Source organism: Ursus maritimus, unplaced genomic scaffold (assembly GCF_017311325.1).
Source record: "Ursus maritimus isolate PB19 unplaced genomic scaffold, ASM1731132v1 scaffold_23, whole genome shotgun sequence".
NCBI lineage: Eukaryota > Metazoa > Chordata > Mammalia > Carnivora > Ursidae > Ursus > Ursus maritimus.
Window position 1 is genome coordinate 37,066,207 of NW_024424786.1, and position 12,229 is coordinate 37,078,435.

The 12,229-nt window shown below is 54.6% G+C and overlaps 1 protein-coding gene across 1 annotated transcript; it reads left to right on the plus strand.

Annotated features, from left to right (window-relative positions):
• The first annotated feature begins 3,021 nt into the window (after positions 1 to 3,021).
• On the plus strand, positions 3,022 to 11,797 carry LOC103678158 (pepsin A). The gene is made up of 9 exons (XM_008707471.2): positions 3,022 to 3,138; positions 3,580 to 3,736; positions 5,738 to 5,855; positions 6,412 to 6,530; positions 7,277 to 7,476; positions 8,961 to 9,077; positions 10,054 to 10,198; positions 10,267 to 10,365; positions 11,489 to 11,797. Exons 1-9 carry the CDS (start codon positions 3,083 to 3,085, stop codon positions 11,636 to 11,638), a joined length of 1,161 nt encoding a protein of 386 aa, XP_008705693.1. The 5' UTR covers positions 3,022 to 3,082; the 3' UTR covers positions 11,639 to 11,797.
• Positions 11,798 to 12,229: the final 432 nt, after the last annotated feature.

Sequence of the window (12,229 nt, forward strand, 5' to 3'; positions counted from 1 at the left end):
GAATGTCGTATACACCGAATCTTACACAGGTGGCCTTTGGAGTCTGGCCACCTTCACTCTGAATAATGCATGTGCGACTCATTTAGCAGCTGGTTTGTCTCTGTCGTGGAGCGCGGCTCTGTCAGGTGACGACACCACCACTGGCGTATCCAGGGAACAGCTGAAGGACTTCCAAGTTGTCTCCAGTTGTTGACAATTAGGAAAAAAAGCTGTTCTAAACATCTGTGTACAGGTCGTGGTGTGGACATATGGTTTTCATTTCTTTTCCCTAAATACCCAGGAGGGGGGTGGCGGGGTCAAATGGTAAGTGCATGTTTCCTTTATACGAAACTGCTAAGCCGTTCTCCAAAGGGGCGGACCTCTCGCGTGCCAACCTGCAGCGGCGGCCCGGCAGGCCCACCAGCACTTGGGGTTCGACAGTTGTTTCCATGGTAGCCACTGTAAGTGTGTGGCTGGTTAGGGGCGCCTGGGTGGCGCAGTTAGGCATCCGACTCTTGGTTTTGGCTCAGGTCGTGATCTCACGGTCGTGGGATCGAGCCCCAAGTCGGGCTTCGCACTCAGCGTGGAATGCACTTGAGAGTCTCTCTCCCTCCCCCTCTGCTCCCCCCGCTCGTGCTCTCGCCCTCTCTCAAATAAATAAATAAATCTTTAAAAAGAAAAAAAGTGTGCAGCTGGCTAGCTCTCCATATTTAATCCTCACAACGATCCCATGACATTGGTGGGACTATTATCCCCATTTGACAGATGAGGAAACTGAGTCTCAGAGAGCCTGGATCACTAGCCCTGGGTCCTATAGACATTCCAAGGCAGGGCTGGGATTCTAACCCAGACCCTGGATCCAGAACTCTTCAGAAGATTCCTCCATGGCCTGCAGTAAACTCCGCTCAGGGGACTGAGGCAGAAGGCACAGGGAGCCACAGAGAGAGGCCTGGAGTCAAGCTCCCCCAGGCAAGTGGCGCAACTTCTCTGCACCTCGGTCTCCTCATCCATCACATGGGGATCATAATATTACTTACCATAGTGAGCTAAGAGTAAGAGGTCAGTAAATCTAAGCTCCCCTGTCTCCTCTAACTGCCAAGGGAGAGAAGCACACGGACGATGCCACTCCAGGTAAATGAGCAGAACGGCTAATTAGGGAATCATGACCCGACTTGGAGCCACGTTCGCAGCCTGCTCTTAACTAAGCCCAGCGTGCCTGGGGTTAATCAAAACAGGGTGCTGAACACTCCCGGGCACCTTATAATCCATTGAGGGAAATGAACGATGAATAAAACACGTATGATGATCTTCGTGGTTCATTGCCCACACCTCAGTCCTGAGGGCTCCCTGACTCCCTGCTCCCCACCCACGTTTCCCTTCATTTCCAAGTTGAGAAGCAAGCACAGAAGACTGGTCCTTCTTTTTCTTTCTTTCTTTTTTTTTTCAATTATGATGAATGGTTTCAGATATACATAGCAGACTACATAAAGTATAAAAAAATAATGATGAGCAGCCAGGTACCCGCCCCCAGCATAAGACCCCAGTTACCTTTGATTTGAAGCCCTGATGAGCAGACCCTACACACCCCCACACACTCCCTCCCGCCCCGTGGCAGCTTTGAGCCACGGTTTTGTCTGGTGCTCTCAGAATTTCGGCAAGCATCCGTAGGACCGTCAGCTCCACCGTATAAGGGCCGAGATCAGCCCACAGGTCAGAGTGAGAAAGGCTGGAGGGGGAAGAAGAGAGGAGAGGAAGCAGGTACCAAAATATACGAAGCTGGAAAATACGGTGCAAGGATCCACATTTGGGGTACAAAGAGGTCTTAAGGGGTAAGTCTGAAATGCAAATGTGCTATGTACTAACCACCCCTAGTCCCAACCTTGGTTCACACTCTCCACCCCTCCACACTCACCCAGAGACACTGGGCGAAATTTGGAGCTTTCATAGAATCTGTGTCTCCTGATGCTGGAAAAACCAGCGGTGGCCCAGGGAATCTGATTTCAAAACAAGACCCACAGATATGGCTCGCTACTGACTGGCGACCTCCCACCTGCATATCTCCATCCCCCACAATTTCTGAATCCGTTTTCATTCCTCTTTGTCCACTGAATAAATCCCACAAAGTAGAGAACCCTGTGGGTTAGTAAGCATCCTCTTCTAAGAAGAAGATCCTCTTTTTTTTGTTTAAGAGGATCCCCTTTGAAGTCATTCACATGCTAGTATGAATTTGCCCAGATAGCTTTGCTCCGCTGTAGCTGATCTGGCCATGTTTTAAGCATGGAGCAGCTGGGAGAGTCAGACTCTGGTGGGATCTTCAAGGTGGAGGCTTCCAGCAACCTGAGAGGGTAAGAGAGGAGCAGTAGGGAGAGAAGGGGTGCAGAATGAGAAAGGCACAGATTCCAATGACTAACCCAGCCCGGTGCAAGTTTGCTTCCTCCAGCAAAGGAAGGCAGTATTCTCCCACTTGCTCCCCTCCTTCCTCTTCCTCTGTGCTGCACGTACCACTTTCCCAAGAGTCAGCCCAACTGCCATGACAAACCTGTAGGCTAGTTCGACACCCAACCATCCCATAGGAGGACACTTCTATGTGAAAATGTGTCCTGAGTCCCGAACCATCGACCTAGGAATGTGCTTTGGGGATAGCAACTACAGGGACACGATCCATCGCTGAGTGGGGAACTGTTCTCGCAGGGGCATCCCACAGGGGCAGATCGGGGGTACAATGAGCCCCCTTGACATCTGTTCAATGTTAAGCACACTTTGACCAATTTTGTCAAAACATGCAGCTTGTCGGGTTCTAACGAATTCCATTATTTAAGAAATCAGCCCCCGCTCCGTAGCGTGCCCCCTGCAGCTCCATCCCTACGGCAGGGTACGGTCGCAATGGAAATCTACTTGATTGGAAACTTCCCAGGACAGAGCTGAGGGGCGGGGACAACCTTATCAGGAACTGTTCTGTTTGGGGTTACGAGAATGGGTGACATTTGGAGGCTGATAAGACCGATCCCCAAGCCCTTGGACTGTATATAAGGAGCAGCTCTTGCTTGCTGCTGGACACTTCTCAGCCTTCCACCCTTCTCTGGAGACCGGACCGAGAAGAACCATGAAGTGGCTTCTGCTGATCAGCTTGGTGGCGCTCTCCGAGTGCTTTATCATCAAGTGAGTCTGGGGACACGCAGGCCCAGGACCAGCTTCCCAGGGCCGATTCCTTCTGCTGCCTGTCACATTCCTTCCTTTCCCCTCACATTTTTCTTCCTTCTTCCCTCGTCCAACTCCGCTCTGCTCCGCTGCCTCCGGCCTCCCTTCTAGTCTCCCTCTGCCCTTTAGGGGAGCCGGCGCTGCCCACGTGGGGCTCGAGTCCTGCTGGGGCTGGGTTCCCAGCTCCAGGAACCGGGCCGGGTGACTCTGGGCAACCACTCAACCTCTTTGGCTCAGTGTGCCAAAAAGAGAAGCGTCTCCCCGCTTGGTTACCCCCTCCTTCTTCCCCTCTTGGACCAGCTTCCTTTTCCTTCTGAGGCTTCCACGGCACCCCACGAGCAGACTCCTTGCCTCCGTACTCTGCCTCCTCCAAACCACCTGTTTGCAAATGCTGTGCCCTAGGGTTCCCCTGGTCAAGAAGAAGTCCCTGAGAAAGAACCTGAAGGAGCATGGGCTCCTAAAGGACTTCCTGAAAAAGCACAGCCCCAACCCAGCCAGCAAGTACTTCCCCCAGGAGGCCGCCGTGATGGCCACGCAGCCCCTGGAGAACTACATGGATGTGAGTGCCCGGGGAAGGCCCTGGAGGAGAGAAGGGCTCCCGGGGGTCTTGGAGGATGGGCCAGGGCCCCCAGGCAGGAACCCAGGGGGCTGCTCCCAGGCTCTCAGAGGCACAGGGGGTACAGGAAAACTCACCATCAGAGCCGTCGCTCTCCTTTGTTCTTTTGTTCATTCATCCAGTGTCTTTGCACACAGAGGGCCCCCCTTCTGTGCCAGGCACCGTGCTGGGCCCAGGGGCAGCAGCCACGAGCAAAACCAGGCCCGGCCCCAGCCCTCATGCAGCTCACGGTCTAGGAGAGAGAGACAGACAGAAATCAGGGAGATTCACAAACCAGGAAAAGGACAACCAGGCCGAGGGCTGCACAGTAAAGGTCTCATGCTTGGAGGGTGCGGCCAGGGCAAGCAGCGAAGGAAAAGCCGGGGTTTCCAGGGGACGGGAGAGCGTCCCAGGGGGGTGATGGCTCATGCCAGACCCCGTGATGGTGGCAGACAGGTGCATCTGAGGACAGGAGGCCCGTGCTCATGGAGAGCAGAGAGCGAGGGAGAGAGGCACAGCGAGGCCTGAGGGGTCGGTGAGTGGAGCCAAATCAGAGCCTCAGGAGGGTCTGCGGCCTAATTGCCACGGAGCTGTCTTAACCAGGAGGGCTGACATGACCCGATTGGGGCTTTAGGAAGCTCACTGCGGCTCTCCCATTTGGGACCCCATGACAACACCCTGCCCTTCCGTAGATATTGTGTCCCTACTGTGAATGGCCCTGGGCCAAGGGTAGGAGACCAGGTTGCCCGTCCCTAAGGGCTTAGCCTGTGAAATCTGCCAGCCCTGGTGCCGAGCTCGGCTCTCATACTTGCGAGCCACGTGACCTTGGGCAAGTCATTTACATTCCAAGTAAGCCTCAGCTTCCTCGTCTGTGGAACAGAACCACTAATATCTACCATCAGGGTGTTGTTGCAAGTAACGGAGGCAATGGTGCTTTTCGGAGTGCCTAGCACGGGGCCTGGCCCCTGGTAAGAGCTCGGTAAAGCCAGCCCACCTGTTCACTCAACAAATATTTATGAAGTGCCTACTACGTGCCGGAGGCTCTGTGCAAGGAGCTAAGGAAACAGTGGTGAAGAAGTTAAGTTCCTGGAGCTTATATTCTAGAGGGAAAGACAAATAAGAGAGACAAATAAATATGTAAGATAATTTCAGGGAAGGACAAGGGTCACAAAGAAAAAAATCAAGTAAGGGGAAGAAGAAAAATGGGGGAGGGGCAAATGTAGATAAAGGGAGGGATGCTTGGCGGCGACGTTTGACTGGCACTCCAAATGAGTGATGAGTCAGAGCCAGCCAAGGAAAGATCTAGAATAAACATTTCCCTAGCACAAGAAATAGCAAGTACAAAGGCCCTGGGAGGGGAATGAGCTTGTCATCATTGAAGAATTGCCAGACCAGGGGGGCTGGAACAGAGCTGGCGAAGGAGAAGGTGTTGCCACTGAGAAGAACAGTCCTGACTCTGTCCTTTCGTGTCCTTTGTTGAACCTGCTATCACACCGAGGTTTAGGAATCAGACCTCTCCAGGGGTTCCCATCGTTAGGTGACGCGTTTCTCTCTTCATCGACAATTTACTGAGAAAGCATTTCAGCATATACTCTGAGAGCTGCTGTCAGGTTTCACCCCTTTCCGAGACCGTGCATTCCCTAGGACGACGAGACGAAGACACACAAGACAAGAGCTGAAGAGGGGGACAGCAGATTATTATTGGGTGTTCATGGTGCTTAGAAGAGAATAGTCAGAGGGCAACAGGGGAGCAATCAGGGAAGACTTCCAGGTGGGGGGGAGACCCGCTGGGCCTTGAAGGATGGATGTATTGGACAGGGAGAGAAGGGCCAGGAGAACAGTGAAGGGAAAGGCGGGAGGTGGGCTGAGGGGCCCCCTCAGACACGGTCCCCGGGGAGGCCGGGCCGGGGAGTCCCAGGGAATGGTGCGCTCAGTGAACCGTGCCCCCCCACCGCGTCCTGACAGATGGAGTACTTCGGCACCATCGGCATCGGCACCCCCCCTCAGGAGTTCACCGTCATCTTCGACACCGGCTCCTCCAACCTGTGGGTGCCCTCTGTCTACTGCTCCAGTCCCGCCTGCTGTGAGTGCTGGGCCCCGCCTGCCCGGGCTCCCCGGCACCAAGCCACCTGGGAGCCCAGAACCCCCAGGGCTTCAAAGAGGTCCATTTCAAGCCTGGAGGAGGCACTCGGGGATTCAGTCTGCAAGCATTTACTGAACACCTACTATGTGCCAAGCACTGGGCTTAGGTGCCCAGGGATAATGGGGTGAATCACGCACGGTCCATGCTCTCAGCAGAGAGAAGTGTGAAGGTGCTTAGCACCATGGACGGCCATGAGCTTGCTCTGCTCAGGGGAGCAATCAGGGATGACTTCCAGGAGAAGGGAGACCAGGGGGTCCTTGGGAGGACTCTGGAGTCCACTAGGGACCTCCCATCAGGGACATGGTCCCAACTGGCCCTACTAGACAGAAGTGGAAACTGGGAATGCTTAGGCTCTAAAGTTTGGGGAAAAGATTACTTTTCTCCTCCAAAGCACCCCCCCCCCCCGAACCAAGGCATCCACACTAGGAAGACACTCCCAGCCCATGACTCTCACTCGGCTCTTTGAGTTTGACGTTGTTCCTTCTTGCCCTGGCAGCCAACCACAACCGCTTCAACCCTCAGCAGTCCTCCACCTACGAGGGCACCAGCCAGACAGTCTCCATCGCCTATGGCACTGGCAGCATGACAGGCATCCTGGGCTATGACACTGTCCAGGTAAGCACTTGCTGGCTGGCCACCTCATCCCGCCCAGCCCTGGAGCCATCTTCCCAGGACCCAGGGAACCGCAGTGCACCCCCCAGAGAGAGCTTATTCCAGCAATGCGGGTCTCAGTGACCACAAAAGTAACCTGAGAGGGGATGCAGGAGGGGAAAGTGGCAAAGATGACACAGACATCTCTAGGTGGGGCAGTAGTGGGTAAGGGGATGGGGTGCCAGGAACCATAAGCCAACCTCAGCACCCCCAAGTTGAATGTTAGGTAGGGGACAAGGAGCAGAAGGCAAAAAGGTTCAGCTCTCTTTCAGCACCTCCTCCCCCTTTTCACACCCCCACCTGCAGCCCCCCTGAGTCAGAAGGCCACAAGCTCCACCCCCGCCCCCACAGGGAGCAGCAGGGGTCAAGGGCTCTGACTTGCCTGGGGTCTGCCTTGTATCCAGTCATCGGAAACACACACACACACACACACACACACACACACACACACACACTGTGACCATCTGCTCTGCAGCAAATTCTCACTCTGCGTCGCAGACCGTGGCCATCTGGAGATCAGTGGCAATGGTTACTTCCAGCAGAATTAACAAGCATTGCGGGGCCAGTCCTTCCCCCTTCCTTCCAGCCTGCCGCCCTGGAAGCCGAGTCCTACTCGAAATGAGGCAGGGATGCTCCGGCCCAGGGCTGGCACCCCACAGTGCTCGGTCAACACGTGCTGATGGGGAACGTCTTGGTTTCCCCCAATTCAGGTTGGAGGCATCTCAGACACCAACCAGATCTTCGGCCTGAGCGAGACTGAGCCCGGCTCCTTCCTGTACTACGCTCCCTTCGATGGCATCCTGGGTCTGGCCTACCCCCAGATTTCATCTTCCGGGGCTACTCCTGTCTTTGACAACATGTGGAACCAGGGGCTGGTTTCCCAGGACCTCTTCTCTGTCTACCTAAGCAGGTAAGTTGGGCCGGGAGGTCACGGCCACCTGGCCCAGCAGGGGGCTGTCCAGGGCTGGGTGGGATGGACAGGGTCTTGGCAAGCAAGGATTTGAAAGGGCAAGGTCTAAGTCTCAAGAGGTAAATCTTGGAGACAATGGTGCCCAGTCCCTCCTTGACGAACCGCCTTCCTTCGTCTTGTTTCACCAGTGTGACTTTTGTCGCCTTGACTTACACAATCAAATGTCGTTAGCCATTTGCTCCCCAGCACCAGTCCCCTTGCTGCTGGCCCTCAGGAGTGGATTAAGTGAATCCACTTAAAATGGGGGCCAAAATTCCGCAGCAAAAAAATGAAAATAGGGTTTTATGTCTTGAACAAGGGAACGTTTAACTGATGAAAGCAAGTTTCTTCTGTTAGTTAACAAAACCTAGGTTCCGTATGTGACTCTGAGTTAATTGGAAGAATGAATAAAGAACAAGCCAAGGGCTGGTTTGGTTGAGTAAATGTTTATGCAAGAACATCAGAAGGTGTCATCAATTCTCTCAAGACAGTCAGCTTTCCTCTGCCACATCCTTCTCTCTCCAAGTGATTTGTCGTGCTCGATATTTTTCTTGAGTTGCTGACTGTTCTGCTGTAATCTCAGTGGGTCGCATTGCACGGTTCGATGTTTGCAGGGAGATGGGGTGGGGTTAGGGGAGTAGGGATCGTTTTATCCGTGGCCAGTTTTTCCATGGCTAATTTCCTACCATCGCCCACCTTTGCTTCCCTATCTGACCCCAAACTGCAGAGATTTAGAAAGTGAAGCTCCCAGTAACAAGGACTCCTGTAATTTACAGTGGGAGGAGCCATTCATCCGTTTCTCCTCTTGGCCACTTAATATTCTAGTCAGCTCGCACACGTAACCTGTCTTTACGGCTTTACGGCTTTTCTTTACGGCTTTTCGGTATTTCTCTTATTTCTCCAGCCGATCAGGGTTTTTCTCCATCACAGCACTCGGGACGTTTTAGACCAGAGAATTATTTGCCGTTGGGGGCTGTCCTGTGCATTGCGGGACGGTTAGCGGCTTCCCTGGCCTGTCCACTAGCTTTCAGTAGCACCCCCTCACCCCTTCCGAATCACAACAATCAAAAAATATCCCAGACGTTGGCAAATTGGAAACCGCCCGTGGCTGAGAGCCAGTGAACTACATGATCAGGTCCTTACGAGCGGCCACTGCCATGCATTCGCTTCTCTTGAGCTCCTCGCAGCAATGAGAGTGAACATAGGGTAGAAACCACACGCCTTGGAACCAGAAGGACCTGGGCACTCCCTGGCCGTGTGACCTTGGGCGAGTTTCCTCGTGTCTTTGAGCCTCACTGTACAGTGGAAATAAAAATAGTGACCTGTCTGTCATCCACTTGCCCAATCAAGGGTAGCTCTTAGGACGCGCATAGTCGATGTTCAGGCGAATGAATGAATGAATGATTGAATGAATGAATGCCTGTCTCTCCCCCCATTTCCCACAGCGATGACCAGAGTGGCAGTGTGGTGATGTTTGGTGGCATTGATTCTTCTTACTACACTGGAAGCCTGAACTGGGTGCCTGTTTCTGTCGAGGGTTACTGGCAGATCACCGTGGACAGGTGAGAGCTCTGTGGATGGCCAACATCCTGCCGTGGGCCCCCATATAGACTCGTAGGTAACTAAGCTTTCTGGAATCCCCCTGGAACAGCCAGCACAGGGAAATGTACCCCAGGGGGAGAACATGGAAGTTGGCCAAGCCAGAGAGACCCCAAGAAAGGAGGAGAGCCACTTTCCTTCTGGTCAAACAGGCAGGACAATTTACCAGCTTACGTGTCCACGCATCCCAGCACTTAGGGGACCTTGAACTAGCACACGTCCCTCCCACCCTAGAGCGAAGGGGCTGCCTTGTTTCAGGTCCTTCCTTTCCACTCTCCCCTTCGGGGCCCACCCCTGCCCCAAGCAGCCTTGTTCCCCAGCTGTTTGCCGCTCAGCTGGCCTGCCAGGGTGACCAGTTGCCCAGGTTCGCCCAGGAATGAGCAGTTTCCAGGGATGCCGGACTCGCAGTGCTAAAACCAGGACGGTCCTAAACAAACTGGCACGTACTGGTCACCTTGCGTCTGCCCCAGGCCTGCTAAAACTTCATCACGTCTTCCGCCTCCTGCCCATGCTCCGTATCTCCATCACTCCCTGCCTGTGATGTCCTCCTCCAGCTCTGCTCCTCCTTAGCAACCTCGGGTGTCTGCCTGCCTGAGAAGCCTTCCCTGGCACCCCACCCTCCCCCTGGATTACGCTTCTGTTCCCTGGCCATGTGTCCTGCTCCCCCTGCTCTTGCTCGATCATAACCTATCTTTCCAGCCAGACCAGGCTCTCCCTGCAGACGGGAGCCATGCGGCTGTCTGGGTTTGCATCTCCCGTGCCTAGCGCAGAGCCCACACTCAGTCGATATTTGTGGAATGCATGAATGAATGAGAGAAGCTGGAATTTTATGTATTGGCCAATGGATGGGAGGGGGACCATATGGGGCCACCTGGTTCCTCCTGGGGGAGATACACCCACTGGGGACTCAGGAGACCCTTACTTGTGTCTCGTCCTTAGCGTCACCATGAACGGACAGGCCATCGCTTGTAGTCAGGGCTGCCAGGCCATTGTCGACACAGGCACCTCTCTGCTGGCTGGCCCAACCACCTCCATTGCCAACATCCAGAGCTACATCGGGGCCAGCGAGGACTCGAATGGCGAGGTGAGTCCAGCCCTGACTGCCCTGTTCTAGACCCAAGTGGTGGGTCTGCCATGCAGGAGAAACGGAAGTCTCCTAACCCTCACTCTTTCATCAACGACCTGCCCGACATCATCTTCACCATCAACGGCATCCAGTACCCTCTGCCTCCCAGTGCCTATATCCTGCAGGTAAGCGGGCTCTGGGCCAGTCGTCTACAGGTGCCTGCCGCAAATGTGGTCACCACCACCGCACCCCCACCCCCCGGCCTTTGCACAAGGCCAAGTGCTCTTCCACAGGCTGAAGCTGACATCTGCTCTGGACAGCCTCCAGAGAAAAAGAAGACTTTTAAAATCAATGCATGAATGAAAATGTGGATGCAGCGCCCCCCCCCCCCAAGGGGAAAAGTGAGGCGAAGGCCGGTGGCAGGAAAAGAGGACTTCCGGTTGGACACCTGAGTCCAAGCCCTGAGTCTCCATGACTAGCTCATTGTTTCTGAGCCAGTTGCAGCCTCTCCCGGCTCTCAGTGTCCTGGTCTAGAAACTAGAGACGTCAGCATTCCCCACCCCTAGACTGTGGGTAGGGTAATCGAGTGGGATCAACCACATCGAAGCTACAAAGGGTTGAGCAAACGGAAACCGTACCTTCCGTAGGGTCAGGGCTTGTGATGCTCTTACTGTCTCACCAAGTAACAAATCCTTACTTGGTAGAGTCTGACCACAGGACAACGGTTCACCGACTATCACAATGCCAGGTGGAAATCCAGATCTGCTCCGGGGGTTGATGTCACTGAGCAAGAAGTAATGACAGACGGCCAGGACGCTCCCCCCAGGGATGCTGATGAATAGGAGGGGGCGTGGCCTAAGCAGGGAGGGGGTGGTTCCAAAGCTCCCCAGCTCCCCAGGCAGTCAAGGTGGTGGCCTGGGGCCCTAGTAACTGAAAAGGGCTAATGGCTGATCTGCTTTGCCACCCGATGGGGTCAGAACGAGAAAAGGCTGTGTCACCAGGGCTTCCAAAATCCTTCACGGCGGCTGACTTCTCCCTAAACCTCTTAGCTCGGATGCTGATGTCAGGGTTTGTGCATCCGCCAGAAACCCTGGATCATGTCTAGTAATCCCTGGAAACCGACAGCAGAGCGAACAGCTTATACAGGCAGACCCCCGGCCAAGAAGAGTCAAGTCCCCGGGCACGAGCCAGGAAATTCCTCCCTTGCACGTGCCGCGCAGTGGCCCGGGGACCTTGATGCTTCGTCCCCGGCGCCCTGTCACCGCTGGGTCTGTGCCCCGTCTCCAGCTTTCTTCTCCTTTCCTCCAGAACCAGGAGAGCTGTGTCAGCGGCTTCCAGGGCATGAACCTCCCCACCGCCTCCGGAGATCTCTGGATCCTGGGTGATGTCTTCATCCGCCAATACTTCGCGGTCTTCGACAGGGCCAACAACCAGGTCGGCCTGGCCCCCGTGGCCTGAGCCGACATCTCTCCCGCCGCGTCCCAGGAAGACCTAGCCTTAGTCGCCCGCTCTAGATGTCTATAATTCTCCTGGTTGTTCTTCCTATGGGACTGTGGAGGTGGAAGCTTGGTCCCCTCCCCTGTCATACCAATAATGTAGAATAAAAACCTTCCCTCCTGAAAAAATGTGCTGTGTGTTTCTCCCTACACCACCAGGGTCGGAACACCGGGGCAGGGGGACAAGATGACCACGTCCACTTGGACGACACCAAACAGTGACAGGGGTACACACCCTGTATTAGAGCCAGGAAGGTGATCGGCCCTCAGCAGGTCCGGCTGGGAGCATCAGAGAAAAACGGGCACCAGAAATACCAGGCCTGTTGACTCCTCACGGAATAGGGCTCCTAGGTTCTTGGTGAGGGAGTCAACTTCTTATTTCTCCCAAAGGCAGTAAGAGATAGAAAAGGAAAGAGATCAGGGGGAGGGAGGGAGCATTCCACTGATAGGGATATTCCTAAACAGGCTGGGCCGGGGGGGTGGAAGGTGACCAGATCTGACACCCCCACATCTAACGGGCTGCTCTCTGGGATTAGCCGGTTGATCCAGACTA

Coding starts and splice junctions, on each gene's coding strand:
- LOC103678158 (XM_008707471.2), top strand. CDS start 3,083: ATGAAGTGGCTTCTGCTGATCAGCTTGGTGGCGCTCTCCGAGTGCTTT. Junction 3,737..5,737: donor CCCTGGAGAACTACATGGAT/GTGAGTGCCCGG, acceptor GCGTCCTGACAG/ATGGAGTACTTCGGCACCAT. Junction 6,531..7,276: donor TGGGCTATGACACTGTCCAG/GTAAGCACTTGC, acceptor CCCCCAATTCAG/GTTGGAGGCATCTCAGACAC.